The sequence below is a fragment of the Acyrthosiphon pisum genome, unplaced genomic scaffold (assembly GCF_005508785.2).
Source record: "Acyrthosiphon pisum isolate AL4f unplaced genomic scaffold, pea_aphid_22Mar2018_4r6ur Scaffold_21006;HRSCAF=22764, whole genome shotgun sequence".
In the NCBI taxonomy this organism is placed as follows: domain Eukaryota; kingdom Metazoa; phylum Arthropoda; class Insecta; order Hemiptera; family Aphididae; genus Acyrthosiphon; species Acyrthosiphon pisum.
The window spans coordinates 10,855-24,207 of record NW_021770426.1 but is presented as its reverse complement, the minus strand read 5'-3'; the positions used below and the strand labels follow the sequence as shown (position 1 = coordinate 24,207).

The 13,353-nt window shown below is 28.8% G+C and overlaps 2 protein-coding genes across 2 annotated transcripts; one reads left to right on the top strand and one right to left on the bottom strand.

The window, feature by feature from the left end:
• Positions 1-2,989: 2,989 nt before the first annotated feature.
• On the bottom strand, positions 2,990-7,690 carry LOC100164850 (ring canal kelch homolog). The gene is made up of 11 exons (XM_016801748.2): positions 7,426-7,690; positions 5,757-5,865; positions 5,468-5,696; positions 5,219-5,394; positions 5,050-5,146; positions 4,702-4,855; positions 4,525-4,631; positions 4,178-4,465; positions 3,952-4,092; positions 3,312-3,561; positions 2,990-3,232 (listed from the first exon to the last, which is right to left on the bottom strand). Exons 1-11 carry the CDS (start codon positions 7,433-7,435, stop codon positions 3,051-3,053), a joined length of 1,743 nt encoding a protein of 580 aa, XP_016657237.1. The 5' UTR covers positions 7,436-7,690; the 3' UTR covers positions 2,990-3,050.
• Positions 7,691-9,204: 1,514 nt separating this feature from the next.
• LOC107882816 lies at positions 9,205-12,370 on the top strand. Its single transcript, XM_029492197.1, has 4 exons — positions 9,205-9,686; positions 9,745-9,969; positions 10,687-10,783; positions 12,263-12,370. The coding sequence occupies exons 1-4, from the start codon at positions 9,646-9,648 to the stop codon at positions 12,368-12,370; spliced, it is 471 nt and encodes a 156-aa protein (XP_029348057.1). The 5' UTR covers positions 9,205-9,645.
• The last annotated feature ends 983 nt before the right edge of the window (positions 12,371-13,353 follow it).

Below are 13,353 nucleotides of genomic sequence, written 5' to 3'. Positions count from 1 at the left end.
TAAAATAAGAATATCGTAATTACGATTTAAATAAATTGATTCTAACCGATTAAACATTTACATAGTGTATATACATTCGTCGCCAACGATAAATAAAATATATTTTCACCGGATTACTATATTAAACTAATAACAGTTATAAGTAGCCAGCACAATATAATATCGATTACGACAAAGAGTTTACGTGTTTTGTATTGGAATACGTAAAAATTAAACTTTAGTCAGCAATATATTGAATGAAAACACATTAGGTATAGAGGTAGGCATAGGCGCAAATAGCGTTTGGGATTTGAGGGGGGGAGGCTAAAGCCTTATTTTGATAATATTGAATAAGCTCAAGACAAAATGTAGGAAATGTTTGGGGGGGGGGGGGCTATGGGCATATTTGAGAGGGCTTAGCCCCTAAAGCGCCCCCTATTTACGCCTATGGGCTATGGAAGTAAGTATACTAATATAAATATCATTCATATTTTCTTTATTTCTCTCGACACTTTTTTAGTAATTTTAAAGGCACGAAAGGTGTTGTCAATTTATTATTCCGCTCGGTGGTGTAATATCAATTTTTTCTGGAGAGGGGGGGGGGTCCAATAATTCCGACATAATATAGGTAAGTACTGATTTAAAGAAATAATATTTTATAGATTATAAGAATAGAAAATAGTTTTTTATTACATTTTAATAGGTATTTTAAATATCATCGACTAATTTTAACACAAGTATATTTTATAATTTTAAAGTACAAAATCAAATAGTCTTTTTTTTTTTACAAAGTTCACCCAAAAGTTCTTGTGGTACGATAGAATCTTTAAAATTGTAGAAATATGACATTATGATAATAATTTTCCATGTCACTCTCTAATCTCTGGACAAAAAATAACTAGGACGTAGGTAAACATTGTAATTAATGAACACTAATTGTCGGACGGTAAACGCCGCGCAAATTACATTAATGTTTTTAGCTATTATTAAAAATAATATAATATTCCTTACGGCTCACATCACATCAATGAGCTATTATTATTATTTACTAATCTATTATACATTCATTTGGTACTTACAGCGTAATAGATATTGTCTATTTTATTGAAAACATATTTAAATATGAACTGTACTTGTAGCCGCCGCCGTCGTTCGGTAACGAAATACTAACATGAAGTAAATGATTTTACGACAATATTGCCTTGTTTACAAAACAAAAATTCAAATAGATTAATAATAGCTATAGAAATAGTTTATAGGAGAATGATGTGCGTCGTCAATTTCTTGCAATGTTTCGACTGTTTCGAGAATTATTGATGTTTATCTGATACGAGATTTTAAAAAGTGGTAATATAGGTACCTACCTGGTACATACAATACAAGGAAAAGTTTAGGTACACAACGGCGGCGGGTTTTTGAGCGTTCGACAACGTCCGTTAGCTAATTTTAAACTATATTTCATATAAATACTTTGTTCACGGGAAAAAAACCATGTCCGCGAAAGCCTACATAAATCGAGGTACGTTTTTTTTTTTTTTTTTGAGAGGTTTTGGGGGGTGTCCAGTATCCCTGGACCCCCTTCGTAAATACGCCACTGCCTACTAGTTACCACCTATTAATATGTCTACAAAGTCCGGGGGGGACGCTTAACAAGAGACTATAATTATTAACGCGATATTTAATATAAATTAGTTTTTATTTGTCTTTTTAATAAAATATATAAAACTAAAACAACTTGAAAATTTAAAATTTTCTTTTTAATATTTCAGGCTATGATTTACAATTTATTTTTTTAGAGACACCATAATATATGTGTAGGTTTGGATCATTTTTCTTAGGATAAAATTTATTTTATATAATAATATATTAATATAAACTGTTTATGAACAATTAGGTGTGTAAAAGAAAAAAAAATGGAGGTTTAGACCTTGTTGGCTTCTTAAAACAGTTTAGTTAGATATAGACTCTGGTAAGAACTCGGGAACCCTTATATCAGGTAACTTAATAAAAAAAAGGTACAATAGTAACTAGTAGCAGGGGTACGAAACTCTGTGAATTGGCCGAATCGGGCGATTGTAGCCTTGAACACGGTCTCCAGGGGGGCGTGGCATACGTAATCTATGATAAAAGTAAACAGTGGAAACAACCCGACCCCGCGCAGAATACCCTACCTATTAGGCGGAAACGGTTTTTCAATACGGGTATAACATCATGTCAGTGTTACGGAAACAGTTTCATTGTTCGGACTTCAGATCATAGGTAAACACTTCACCCATCAGCTGATCGAGTTTCGCTTCTATATTGTTCTATGCTAGTAGGTAAGCTATAAAATAGTTCTGATACTACCAAGAGCGGTGCAATGATCTGAAAACGGCCTCTTGGTTATCACTAACCATCCTCCAGTCACTTATGAGTTATGAACCCATCTATAAATATCTTTATCAACCTTCGTCTCTGATTATACCAAAATGATTTCCACTGAATAATTATTTTTATCAATTGAATTAATTTTATAACAATATTACATTTTGTTTTAATATCAAAATGCGTATTAATTTGTAACTGAACTTGCAATTCTACTAATTTTAAAGTAATTTTGAGAGCACAGAACAAATATTAATCATTAAATAATCATTTTTCATGGCTTTTATTTTCAACTATCATTTATTTATGTTCATAAAATATGATTTTACTATTAAATCAAAACAGACTTGATCGATATAAACAGTAGTATTTAGTACTAGTATGTATTAAAAACATAGGAACCTAAGTACATTTTATAAAATCTAATAAAAACAATAATTCAGAAAAGTATTTATGAATAATTATCATCAGATATTATAAAATGTCTATGATTAAATCAAATGGGTACTCGACAAATTTTACCAACATATTGACTGAGATTTAGAAACAAAGTTAAAAAAAACAAGTATTTTGTATTTTACACTTAGTTTTGTACATAAAAACATAACATTTATTAAAATATAAACCTGGTTTATTTTATTTTTTGTCAATTCATATCATATAATTACCTTTTATAAAACATTCAAATGCATGTATGCTAACAAATTTTAAAAATGAGGTGGCCTATGGCCAATGGTCACTACTCTAGGACAGCTTCGTTCTACCTTCATTGATTCTCTTAACATGGTCCAAGTATTGGTGATGGGATTGTAAACTTCTACAGATTTTAAACAAGATAATCCGTTACGTCCACCAATGGCATACAATAAGCCATCCAATGCAACAACTCCTATATTAAAATTTTAATTTTACTATAGTACATTTAAAAATTATATAAAATAATATTGAAATATTCTACAAGAAGTTACCTGCATTTTCTCGAGGAAAATTCATATCTACAATAGTAATCCAAACACCTGTACTTGGTCTGTATGCCTCAACACTTTTAAGAGCTTCTAATCTATAGCAGCCACCTACAGCATATAGCACACCATCTAAAACTCCTACACCAGCAGCACATCTATGAAAACACATTTCTGCGACTGGTATCCATTTATCAAAACTGGGATGATAACATTCGACAGAGTTTAACGTCCTTCCTGATGAATTACCTCCAACCTACACAATTAAATTAAAACAAATAATGAAGAAAAATCCCATAGTACAATATTATTCCAAAGCATTTTTCAATGGCAGTGATGAAACATTTAATAAATATTATATACATTATTTTATTACAAACGTAAATATATTATTCATATATAATTAGTGTATCAAATTTAATAAGTTCAACAATTTATAGAAACTAAAAACCTAGATTAATCAACTACCTAATAAAGAATTATTATTTAATGAAAATGAAAATATTAAACTATATTTAATGTTGATAAAAATTTATTTACTTATATATATTTTATATTGGGAATATGTTCCATGATTTTTCTATTCTGATTGCAATTATAACAAATGTATTACAAATTTAAATTATTAAATAAAATATTAGGTTACCGCATATAAAAGATCATTCAGAACTCCGACCCCAACATGAGATCTTCTGGTAGACATATTAGATACCATACGCCATTCTTGACTAATGCAGTCAAAAACTTCTACACTGTTTAAAGTATTAGTACCATCACATCCGCCAACCTCAAATTTAATACATACATTATTGATTCCCACTTTATAATAGAAATAACTAAATAAATGTAAATTATATTTTAACATAACTTACAGCATACAGATAATTATTTATTATGCCGACTCCTAATGCACTTCTTTCAACTAACATGTCAACAGATAATTTCCAACAAGGTGTTTCTGATGATAAATTAAGAACTTCAACAGACTTAAAAGTTGAATTTAAACGAATACCACCCACAGCAAAGACACAATTATCTTTTAATACAGCTAAACCAGCATGAAAACGGGTTGTTATCATCTCTGGTCCAAAATTCCATTGGTTGATTTTTGAGTTGTAACATTCTGTACTATTCCCATGTCCACCAATCACTAAAATAACCTGATAAAATTAAAACGATTAAATATTAGAATAACAGATATAATTTAACATAATCAGACTTTATGTAAAACACTAGGCTGTCTAGGTTTAATTCGAATGCATTCTGGAACAGTGACGAGCTGATCTGACTTGAGAAAATGTAATGCCTCGATTATATAATCTTTACCTTTAAATATTATAAAAGCATGAAATATTAATTCATTCACAATATAACTATATTTTAAGATAAAACTTACAAAGACAATTATTAAGAAGAGGTTCCTTAAATACATTTTTAAATATATAATTTGAAGATGTTAACGGTAAACGTACGTGTTCCATTAATTGGGGTAAAATACATTTTCTAGAAACCAATTCATGTTTTACCCAACGAATAACACATTCAAATACCTACAAAAATAAATAAACTTATTTCTAGGACCTGAATATAGTTGACTATTGCATCTTATTTTGGAGTATTGTCTATTGTTTTCTAGCATTACATTATTTTTATTGACAATCATATTAACAGCAATTATTTGGTCATTTAGTCATTTTTTTTTTTTTTTTTTTGATCGAATTACAATCAAATTTAATTTGCCTACTTTTTCTTCAGACGGAACTGCAAGCTCATCACTGGAGATCAACTTGACTACTTGATCAGGTGATAAGGTTAGGAATTCATCTGCCTCAACCACTTTTCTAACAACCAAAATAAACCAATAATAAATACAAGTTCCTTATAGAATCATAATAATAAATAATATTTCATACGAAAAGTTTTGTTGAATATACAATTCTGAACTTGTTAACAATTTCGTACAGCTGTGTAAATCAGCTAATGTGTTTATACCAAGACAATTTGTATAGTGCAATTGTTTCTGTAAAAAATCACAGCATATATCTTTTATTTCCTGTAACTGCAAGAGATTTGCGGCAGGTAACAAAATCTTGAAATATAAACAATAAAGAATTTTAATAATTTATTCGTTTAAAACATAATCAATGTTTGTCTATTATTACCTGGACATTTTTTTCGGTGATCACGATTTCCCCGGAATAAATAAAGTTAACTAATAGCTGTAAAGCGGTAGAATCTAACTGTCTTATAACAACATGATCATGATTTCTTTCTGAAAAATTTGTGAACATTGCATGGAAATATGGACTAGCCGATGCTAAAACCACTTTATGTCCAAGTATCTTAGTACTATCATCTGTTTCTAGTTCAATATCACAAAGAACCTCATTACTAAAAAACAAAAATTTGTCAGTAATATTTATCTAACAGTTTAAATCACTTACCACTTACTTGCGTAAGGATTGTAATGCTTCAAATATTTCTACATAAGATGATTTTTTATACTTGTATCTTGCTGGACCACTGCTACTGGATATTGATATTTCCTGTATACTTTGCACTGTAAATCGTATATTTATTATATCAGAAGTTTAAGGTCTTAACCATGGCTAAATAGAGCCATGGTCTTAACACAACAACAGTATTCCAATAGGCTATTAAAATAATATACATACAAATATTAAACTTGTATGAAAAAAACTAAATTAATAAGGACAATAATAAAATTAATTAATGAATTCTAAAAATATATGAAATAACTTATGCAAATCATATCACACATAGGATTATTTTGAAATGGTTAGTATACTGTTAGTAAAATATTGTTGAATTCAACATATTATAGTCTATCCTCACGAGAGATGGGTATCAAAACTGGTTGCCATAACTCATCCCCATGCTGTAACTGTTTAAAGTCAGCATGCGGTAGGGAAACATCATTTGATATAAGTATGGCCTGTTCTCTCGTGGGACAGAGTATAATAATATTTTATTTTCGTCAATATGATTGATTCCTCATATAATTTAAATAATTAAATAGATATAGCTAATTGATTTTGAGAAACCCAGCCTGTTACTGAATGACCAAAGGCCTGGATGAGAGATAAGCTATACAGCTTGACGACTCAAGTATGTCTACATTAGTGAAGTAGGTACCTGACGAGATTTTACCCCATTCCTGTGAAGTTTTTTTTGAATAACTCATGTTTCTATAAGAATATCTATACCCAGTCCATAATCAATAATCATATTTATGTTGAAAATATTTGTTTTAACCATATTTTCAATCAATAGGTACTAAAAAACTCAACAATATAATTTACTTAAAATTATATCCTATAATATTATGATCTAATCCAATTATTGAATCATTTGTTATCGTTGTTTTAAAATCAATTAAGCAGAAATATTGTATGTACAAAGTTAAATCAGATATATTACATAACAGATAACTGTATGCCTATACATAGTTCAGTATTATAATTTATAAACTAGGTATAGTGATATGTGAACAAATAATTTACATGTAAACGACAGCGGATTATGCAATTTATTTTGGTATTATCAACTATTGCATTTATTTACTAACCATTTAAATTATTAATAGAAGAAAAATAAATCTGAGTTATAATTTAGGAACCACAAACAACAAAAAATGTATGAAAGTATGAAACTAGTTGTTACTTATTGGCTATTACTGAAAAAAAATAAATATAAATTAAATAAGATGTTATTTTTATTATACTTTAATAGTTTTAAATAAAATGCAATAGGTAGAACATATTATTTAAAACATATTTGAATCAAATGTTTAAAACTGTGAACCCTGCAGTGAGTACCTATTTTGCGATAATATCATCGAAATTGGTGTTGAATATGTGGGTGTCATGTACACCTTTTTCTCTGAACAATGTGCTAAATGTTTTATTTCTATTTATTAATTTTAAATTGATATTATATGAGTTTGATGATTCGTTTATCTTGAGGGGGCTTAGGGTACAACTAGGAGTGATTATGCACATACTACATAAAAAATAGAAAAATTATAGTAATTAAACAGTTGTAAGTAGGTACTAAGTAGGTAGGTACCTACCTACAATAAACATTTTAATAAACTTACTTTTAAACATTGAATTTCTTGAGTTTCTTGATAGTAAAAACTGTAGTAGGTAGTCCACAGAGCAGAGACAGCAGTTAACTTGATAATTATTTCTATAATGTATTGTATCTAGTACCTAATAGGTATAGGCTATATTATAGTTTTAACTTGTAAATTATAACACAACAATATTTTGCTATAGTTAATAAATAAAAGATTAGGTACCTACGGCCTGCGCATACAGCCATACAGGTAGTTACAATTTGACACTAACTTACGATGGAATACCAATATTGAGTAAGGGCTCAATAACACTCTATGGCTTGTAGGCAACTTTTGACCCTAGATAATATATTATCTTATATTAGGTATCTATGCTTTTGATACGCATCGTGTTCGCCGACCACTCCACACCACGTCTATTAGCTGCTGGCATTATATTATTATACTTATATTAAACTATATTATACTTATCTATGGCTGCTGGTTTACCGCGGCTGTATGTTGGCCGGGTAATTTAACGGCCAATGAAATGAGACGAACTACGACTATGGTTGGGAAAGGTGGGATGCGCTGACGGGGAAACGTCTCGAATTGTTGCTGAACATTATTTAGACCTATCTCGTTTGCCGTGATTCGTACAATAAAAGGTCGTACTTCGTGAATCGTGATGGTGTGAGACGCGAGTTGAGTTGGCGCTTGGCCGGGTGGTTAGCTACAAAATACAACAATAAGATGCGGAAAAGCGGAAATTTATAATTATTAAATATTTCCGGGTTTTCTTCACGATTTAAAATAGTATGATCTGAAGTCTGAACCTCCGAAAAACATAGAAACGAGCCCGCGCACCGTGTCAGACCTTTGTTTACCCGTAATACGGAAAACGTTTAACTTCAATTGTGTTTGCGGAGTACGCTCAAAGGTCATGATTAGTTCTATTATCTTATCCATTATCTATGAGTACCTACGCTGCTTTACCATTTCTATTTTACATTTTTACATTTTGCGTTTTTGCTCATATCAATTAATATACGCACTCCTACTTACAACTACTCCACTTTTCTTAATTTCTTTACACGTTGGGCGCTGATGTCGACGACGTGTTATTAAGTATTAACTAAATTAACCTCTCCCAATTAAAACACATACTGTGTGTGTGTCAGTATGTTCGTGGTTAGTTGAAGTTATAATATTATATCTATTCTGTGATATACTAATCTATGGTCATTGGTGGCGGTGGAATTCGTTTAATTTTCGATAAAATACAAACATAACATAAATTTACAAATACAGATACGGTAATCACCGTACACCCAATTATACATGATAATTATGTTATTTTATTATAAAGATATAACAATTTATTATACTTAGCAGTAACTGAAAACTACCGGAGCCCGAGAAATCTATATTTTAGTTATCACAAAAATATTAATATCTTCAATGAACTGCGTCGTCGCCGGAGTACGTTTATTGGCTTATATAATATACTTACCTATGTACCTACCATTTCTATTTTACATTTCCACGTATGTCACTGGTTTTACAATGTGTTCCACACTTTTTTAGAATCCATCATAATTCATATGTAACTAATTAACTATAATAGTGATTTTGCGTTTTTTTTTTATATAATTTTAATTTTTTTCAAGAAAACGCCACACGGATATTTATTTTGTTGTCTCCGTCTTACAACTTTACAAGTGCGTAACTCGGCAAATTTACGCTCAGCAGATAACGTTTAAAAATTACAGTGAATCTACCTATTATGAAACTTGATGGTAAGAAGGAACTTTATCTGCAGTGTTCGTATGGTGATTTTTTACGATTGTACAGTTTTTAAGTGAGTTATGAACATTTTTAATTTATGCTATATTATGTACACATAACTTTCTATAAAATTGAACCACCGTAACAAGACCGACATACAAACACAGATAATAATGTTCTTACCATCAAGTTTCATAATTGTCAGATTCACTCTAACTTTTAAACCAACAGAGCTGTACGTTATCTGCTGAGCTTAAATTTGCCATGATACACACTTGTAGGACGGAGACAACAAATATCCGTGTGGCGTCCTTTTAAGAGCTTATTTGAACGATGTTATACTGTTATAGTGCTGGACCTCCAAGCCCTAGACTTAATAAGTGCACAATTTAAAATGCAACATCTACAAAAAATACCAATATACACTAGGTAGTTGTAAACCAGCCAAATTCTAGTACACAAAATCATCTTATGTGGAAATGTTTCAAGTACTACAACTCTTACGTCAGCAGGTAGGAAGTGATTTTCAACTGCCAGATAAACATAAGTGACAAATATATTTGTTTTTAGACATGACGTTTTTTGTGATAGTATTAAACTGGAAACAGACGATGGGACTTTAATATTTGGACATATAGTGGTTTTAACATCGGCTAGTTCATATTTCCATGCATATTTCATACATTTTGCAGAAAAGAATAAAGATCTTATTGTTACAAGACAATTAGATTCTACCACCTTACAACTCATGGTAGAACTTATTTATTTCGGAAAAATTATGGTCACCAAAAAAATGTACTGGTTATAATAGATAAACTTTGATTTTGTTTTAAACAAAAAAATTATTTAAACTTTTTACTATTTATTTTTGAAGGTTTTCCTACTAGTAGTAAATCTCTTGCAATTAAACAATCAAGATTTTCAAGGAAGAAGTTTGAGTACAAGAGCGTTCAAGAAATTACATGTGCAATATAAAAGCGATACGTATCGGACTCAGACTTTGATATGAGCCGGTACGTAACTATTCCATAACGATACGTACTATAACATACAGATACGTATCAAATTTTTCTTCTTATTTTTCTTTCTCCTTATCATCAGAAGAAGTAGTTAAGTGATGAACTTGCAGTTTCATCTGAAGAAAAAGTGAGCAAACCAAAATTGATTATTGTTATATTTTTGTATAAGGAAATGGAAAATTACATTACATTTGTGCATAACTCAATTTGTTTTTTAATTAGTGCCCAAAAAATCATGATCATGTTGTTATGAGATTCTTAGATTCAACCGCTTTACAACTTTTGGTAGACTTTATTTATTCTGAGAAAATCATGGTCACCGAAAATAAATTACATGTAATTATAGATAAATTATGATTTTGTCTTATAGTTGCAAAAAATTATCAAAAAGTTCAGAATTCTATATTCATCAAAACTACTGTAATAAATATTATTCATGATAACGATTCTATAAGGAAATTGTATTTTATTATTATTTTTTTTTCATTCTTAGAGAAGAGGTTGTGACTGACAAATTCCTAACCTTATCATCTGAACAGGTCTTTAAGTTGGTCTCCAGTTATGAGCTTACAGTTCAATCTGAAGAAAGAGTAAGCAAACCAATGTTCATTATTGTTTTATTTTAGCTTAAGGGAATGGAAAATTGAGTTACTTTCGCATATATTATTATTGATTTTGAAATTGGGATCTGGGTGTATTGTTGGTTTAAAAAATATATTAATAATGATGAGAATAGGTACCCTAAAACAGTTATAATATTTGAATGACCTAAATAAAAAACACTCATAAAACTGATATAATTAGCAAAATTATTTGATTACCAGATTTTGGTTATTATATTTAATCACAAATTTTTGCAAAGGGGTTGCATTAGATGGTTTATTGTATATTGTATGTCGTCGGTGAATGCAACAATGTAAGTGTTCACGATTCTGTAAAATCTTACAAATTGTATGAAACAATTAATTTGAAATGTATTAAATTTAAATTAAAATGTTAATATAGGAGTTGTTGCAATCTGGTTTTTTTGTATGTCGTCATTAGAAGTAATGAAATATGTCGTGGTTTGATATCTGCAGAATTTTACAGTCCCCACTCCAATACCTAGAAACGTCAATGAATCTATGACAACATCTTCCAAGAGTAGAAGGCCATTGATGGGCCAACTCATTTTTAAAATTTGTTATTGTACATGATTTATTTTTCTGTAATTATAACAGGTATATGAATGTTATTTTATTTTGTAGTTATCATGTTAATAAGAAATGTATTGTTTTACCATTAATTTTACAGACTTTGAATAATTTATCAGAAGGTACCTAATTGCCTAATTGTCCAATATAAATTGACTAAAAATAAAATAAATAAGGTTTTAAATTTATGAAATGGTATACTTCTATGTAGAATAGTGTAAAACACAATATATGTACTTTTTTTTTATCTTTGTTTTCAAGATCCCAAACAACATGTTGGTACAATTTGTCGATCACCCGTTTCATTTATTTATAGGCATTTTATTATATCTTATGACTTACTATTGTCATCCAGAAATACTTCAGAATGATTTATTGTTTTTATACTGAAAAACATTTATTATTTATGAATATTTTTATTAAATAATATTGTTATATTTAATAAGTATGTTTTGATTTAAAATGTAAATTCATATTGTATAAATAATACTGAATACAATTATATATATATTTGAATGACCGAAAAAAAAGCCATTGAAAAATAATTAGTTTATGAAGTATATTTGTTTTGTGCTCTCAAATATATTACTTAAAAATTAGTAGAATTGCAAGTTCAGTTACAAATCAATATATTTGTTATTATAATATTATATGTATAGAAATAAAAAAAAAAAATTTAATGATAAAAAATACTTATTTATGATCAGAGAAAAATGTTGTTAAAGAAATTAAAATCTAATATTTAAATAAAGTAGGGCGTTTTAATTTATTTTATTGTAATTCAAATATATTTTTCTCAGGGACTTGTAACTTTTACATTTATTATTTTATTTTATATAAACAATGACATTTTCAAAATACTTATATATATTCTAGCCTATGTTACCGATGCCAATTTTGGTATACCATCTAGCTCATCTTCCTCAATTAAAGAGAAAACATGAATTAACTCAAATTTCTAGGTTTTTGGTAGTGTCGTCATAAATTATAAAACAAAATAGCACTTTAAAATTTCATAATTGAAGGTGTTGTAACATGACATAATATGGAAATAGCACTCTGCTAAATTTTATGTCAAATCATAAAAATAAGCAAATGCTATAAGTCCTGAGCCCTGGTTATGGTAATACAAACATTTCTGTTATTTTACTTGATAAAATATTTTAGTAGATTACTTGATCAGATAGGCATACCGCTTACTATTAAATTATGACATTAAAGTGTTATTTTTTATAAAATAATTAATAATTGTTAGATTTTTAATTGCAAATATAGTTTAAATATTTAATAATTAGTAGAGTAATATATATATATATATATATAATACTGTACAACTGTCAAATACATGATCAATGAAAGTACTAATTGGATTCACTTTCCTACCAGAAATGATACTATAATAAGTTGGAAATCTAACAACTATTTCGACCACTTAGCCTGTATACATACTCAAAAAAACACATCATTCTCAAGAATTAGTAGTATGCATTAAACTGTTCGACAACTCGGCCCATATTGACGGCAAAAATTTCCAGCGTTGTAAAATTTAATTTTTTTCAAAAAGTTACACAAATCATGTGTTGATTATTTGATTTCATATCCATGAGACCTTCAGTAAAACATTTTTTAACTTTCCCCGGTTTTAGGATATACAATTTAAAAAACAATTTTAATAATTTTCCGATTTCTGTTTTTTTTTTTTTTTTTTTAAATTCTTACTTAATTATAGTAGTAGAATTTTTAAATAGGTAGGTAGTTGAAATATGAATATTTTTTTTGGAAAAGTTAATAATTTTCAAATTAATGAGTTACCTAGGTAGGTACTTAAATGTTGACATTTTATGAGATCATAAAAAATAAACTAATGTACTTCGATAAATGTTTTACAAATTGGCTATTTTTAATTTTTTATAAAAATCTTATATCCAGGGCTCTATAGACTATAGGGACTTTCACAAATCATCGGA

Coding starts and splice junctions, on each gene's coding strand:
- LOC100164850 (XM_016801748.2), bottom strand. Junction 5,147..5,218: donor TATATTCAACAAAACTTTTC/GTATGAAATATT, acceptor TTTGGTTGTTAG/AAAAGTGGTTGAGGCAGATG. Junction 3,233..3,311: donor TTTTCCTCGAGAAAATGCAG/GTAACTTCTTGT, acceptor ATTTTAATATAG/GAGTTGTTGCATTGGATGGC.
- LOC107882816 (XM_029492197.1), top strand. CDS start 9,646: ATGTGGAAATGTTTCAAGTACTACAACTCTTACGTCAGCAG. Junction 9,970..10,686: donor ATTATGGTCACCAAAAAAAT/GTACTGGTTATA, acceptor TTTCATTCTTAG/AGAAGAGGTTGTGACTGACA. Junction 10,784..12,262: donor CAGTTCAATCTGAAGAAAGA/GTAAGCAAACCA, acceptor TATATATTCTAG/CCTATGTTACCGATGCCAAT.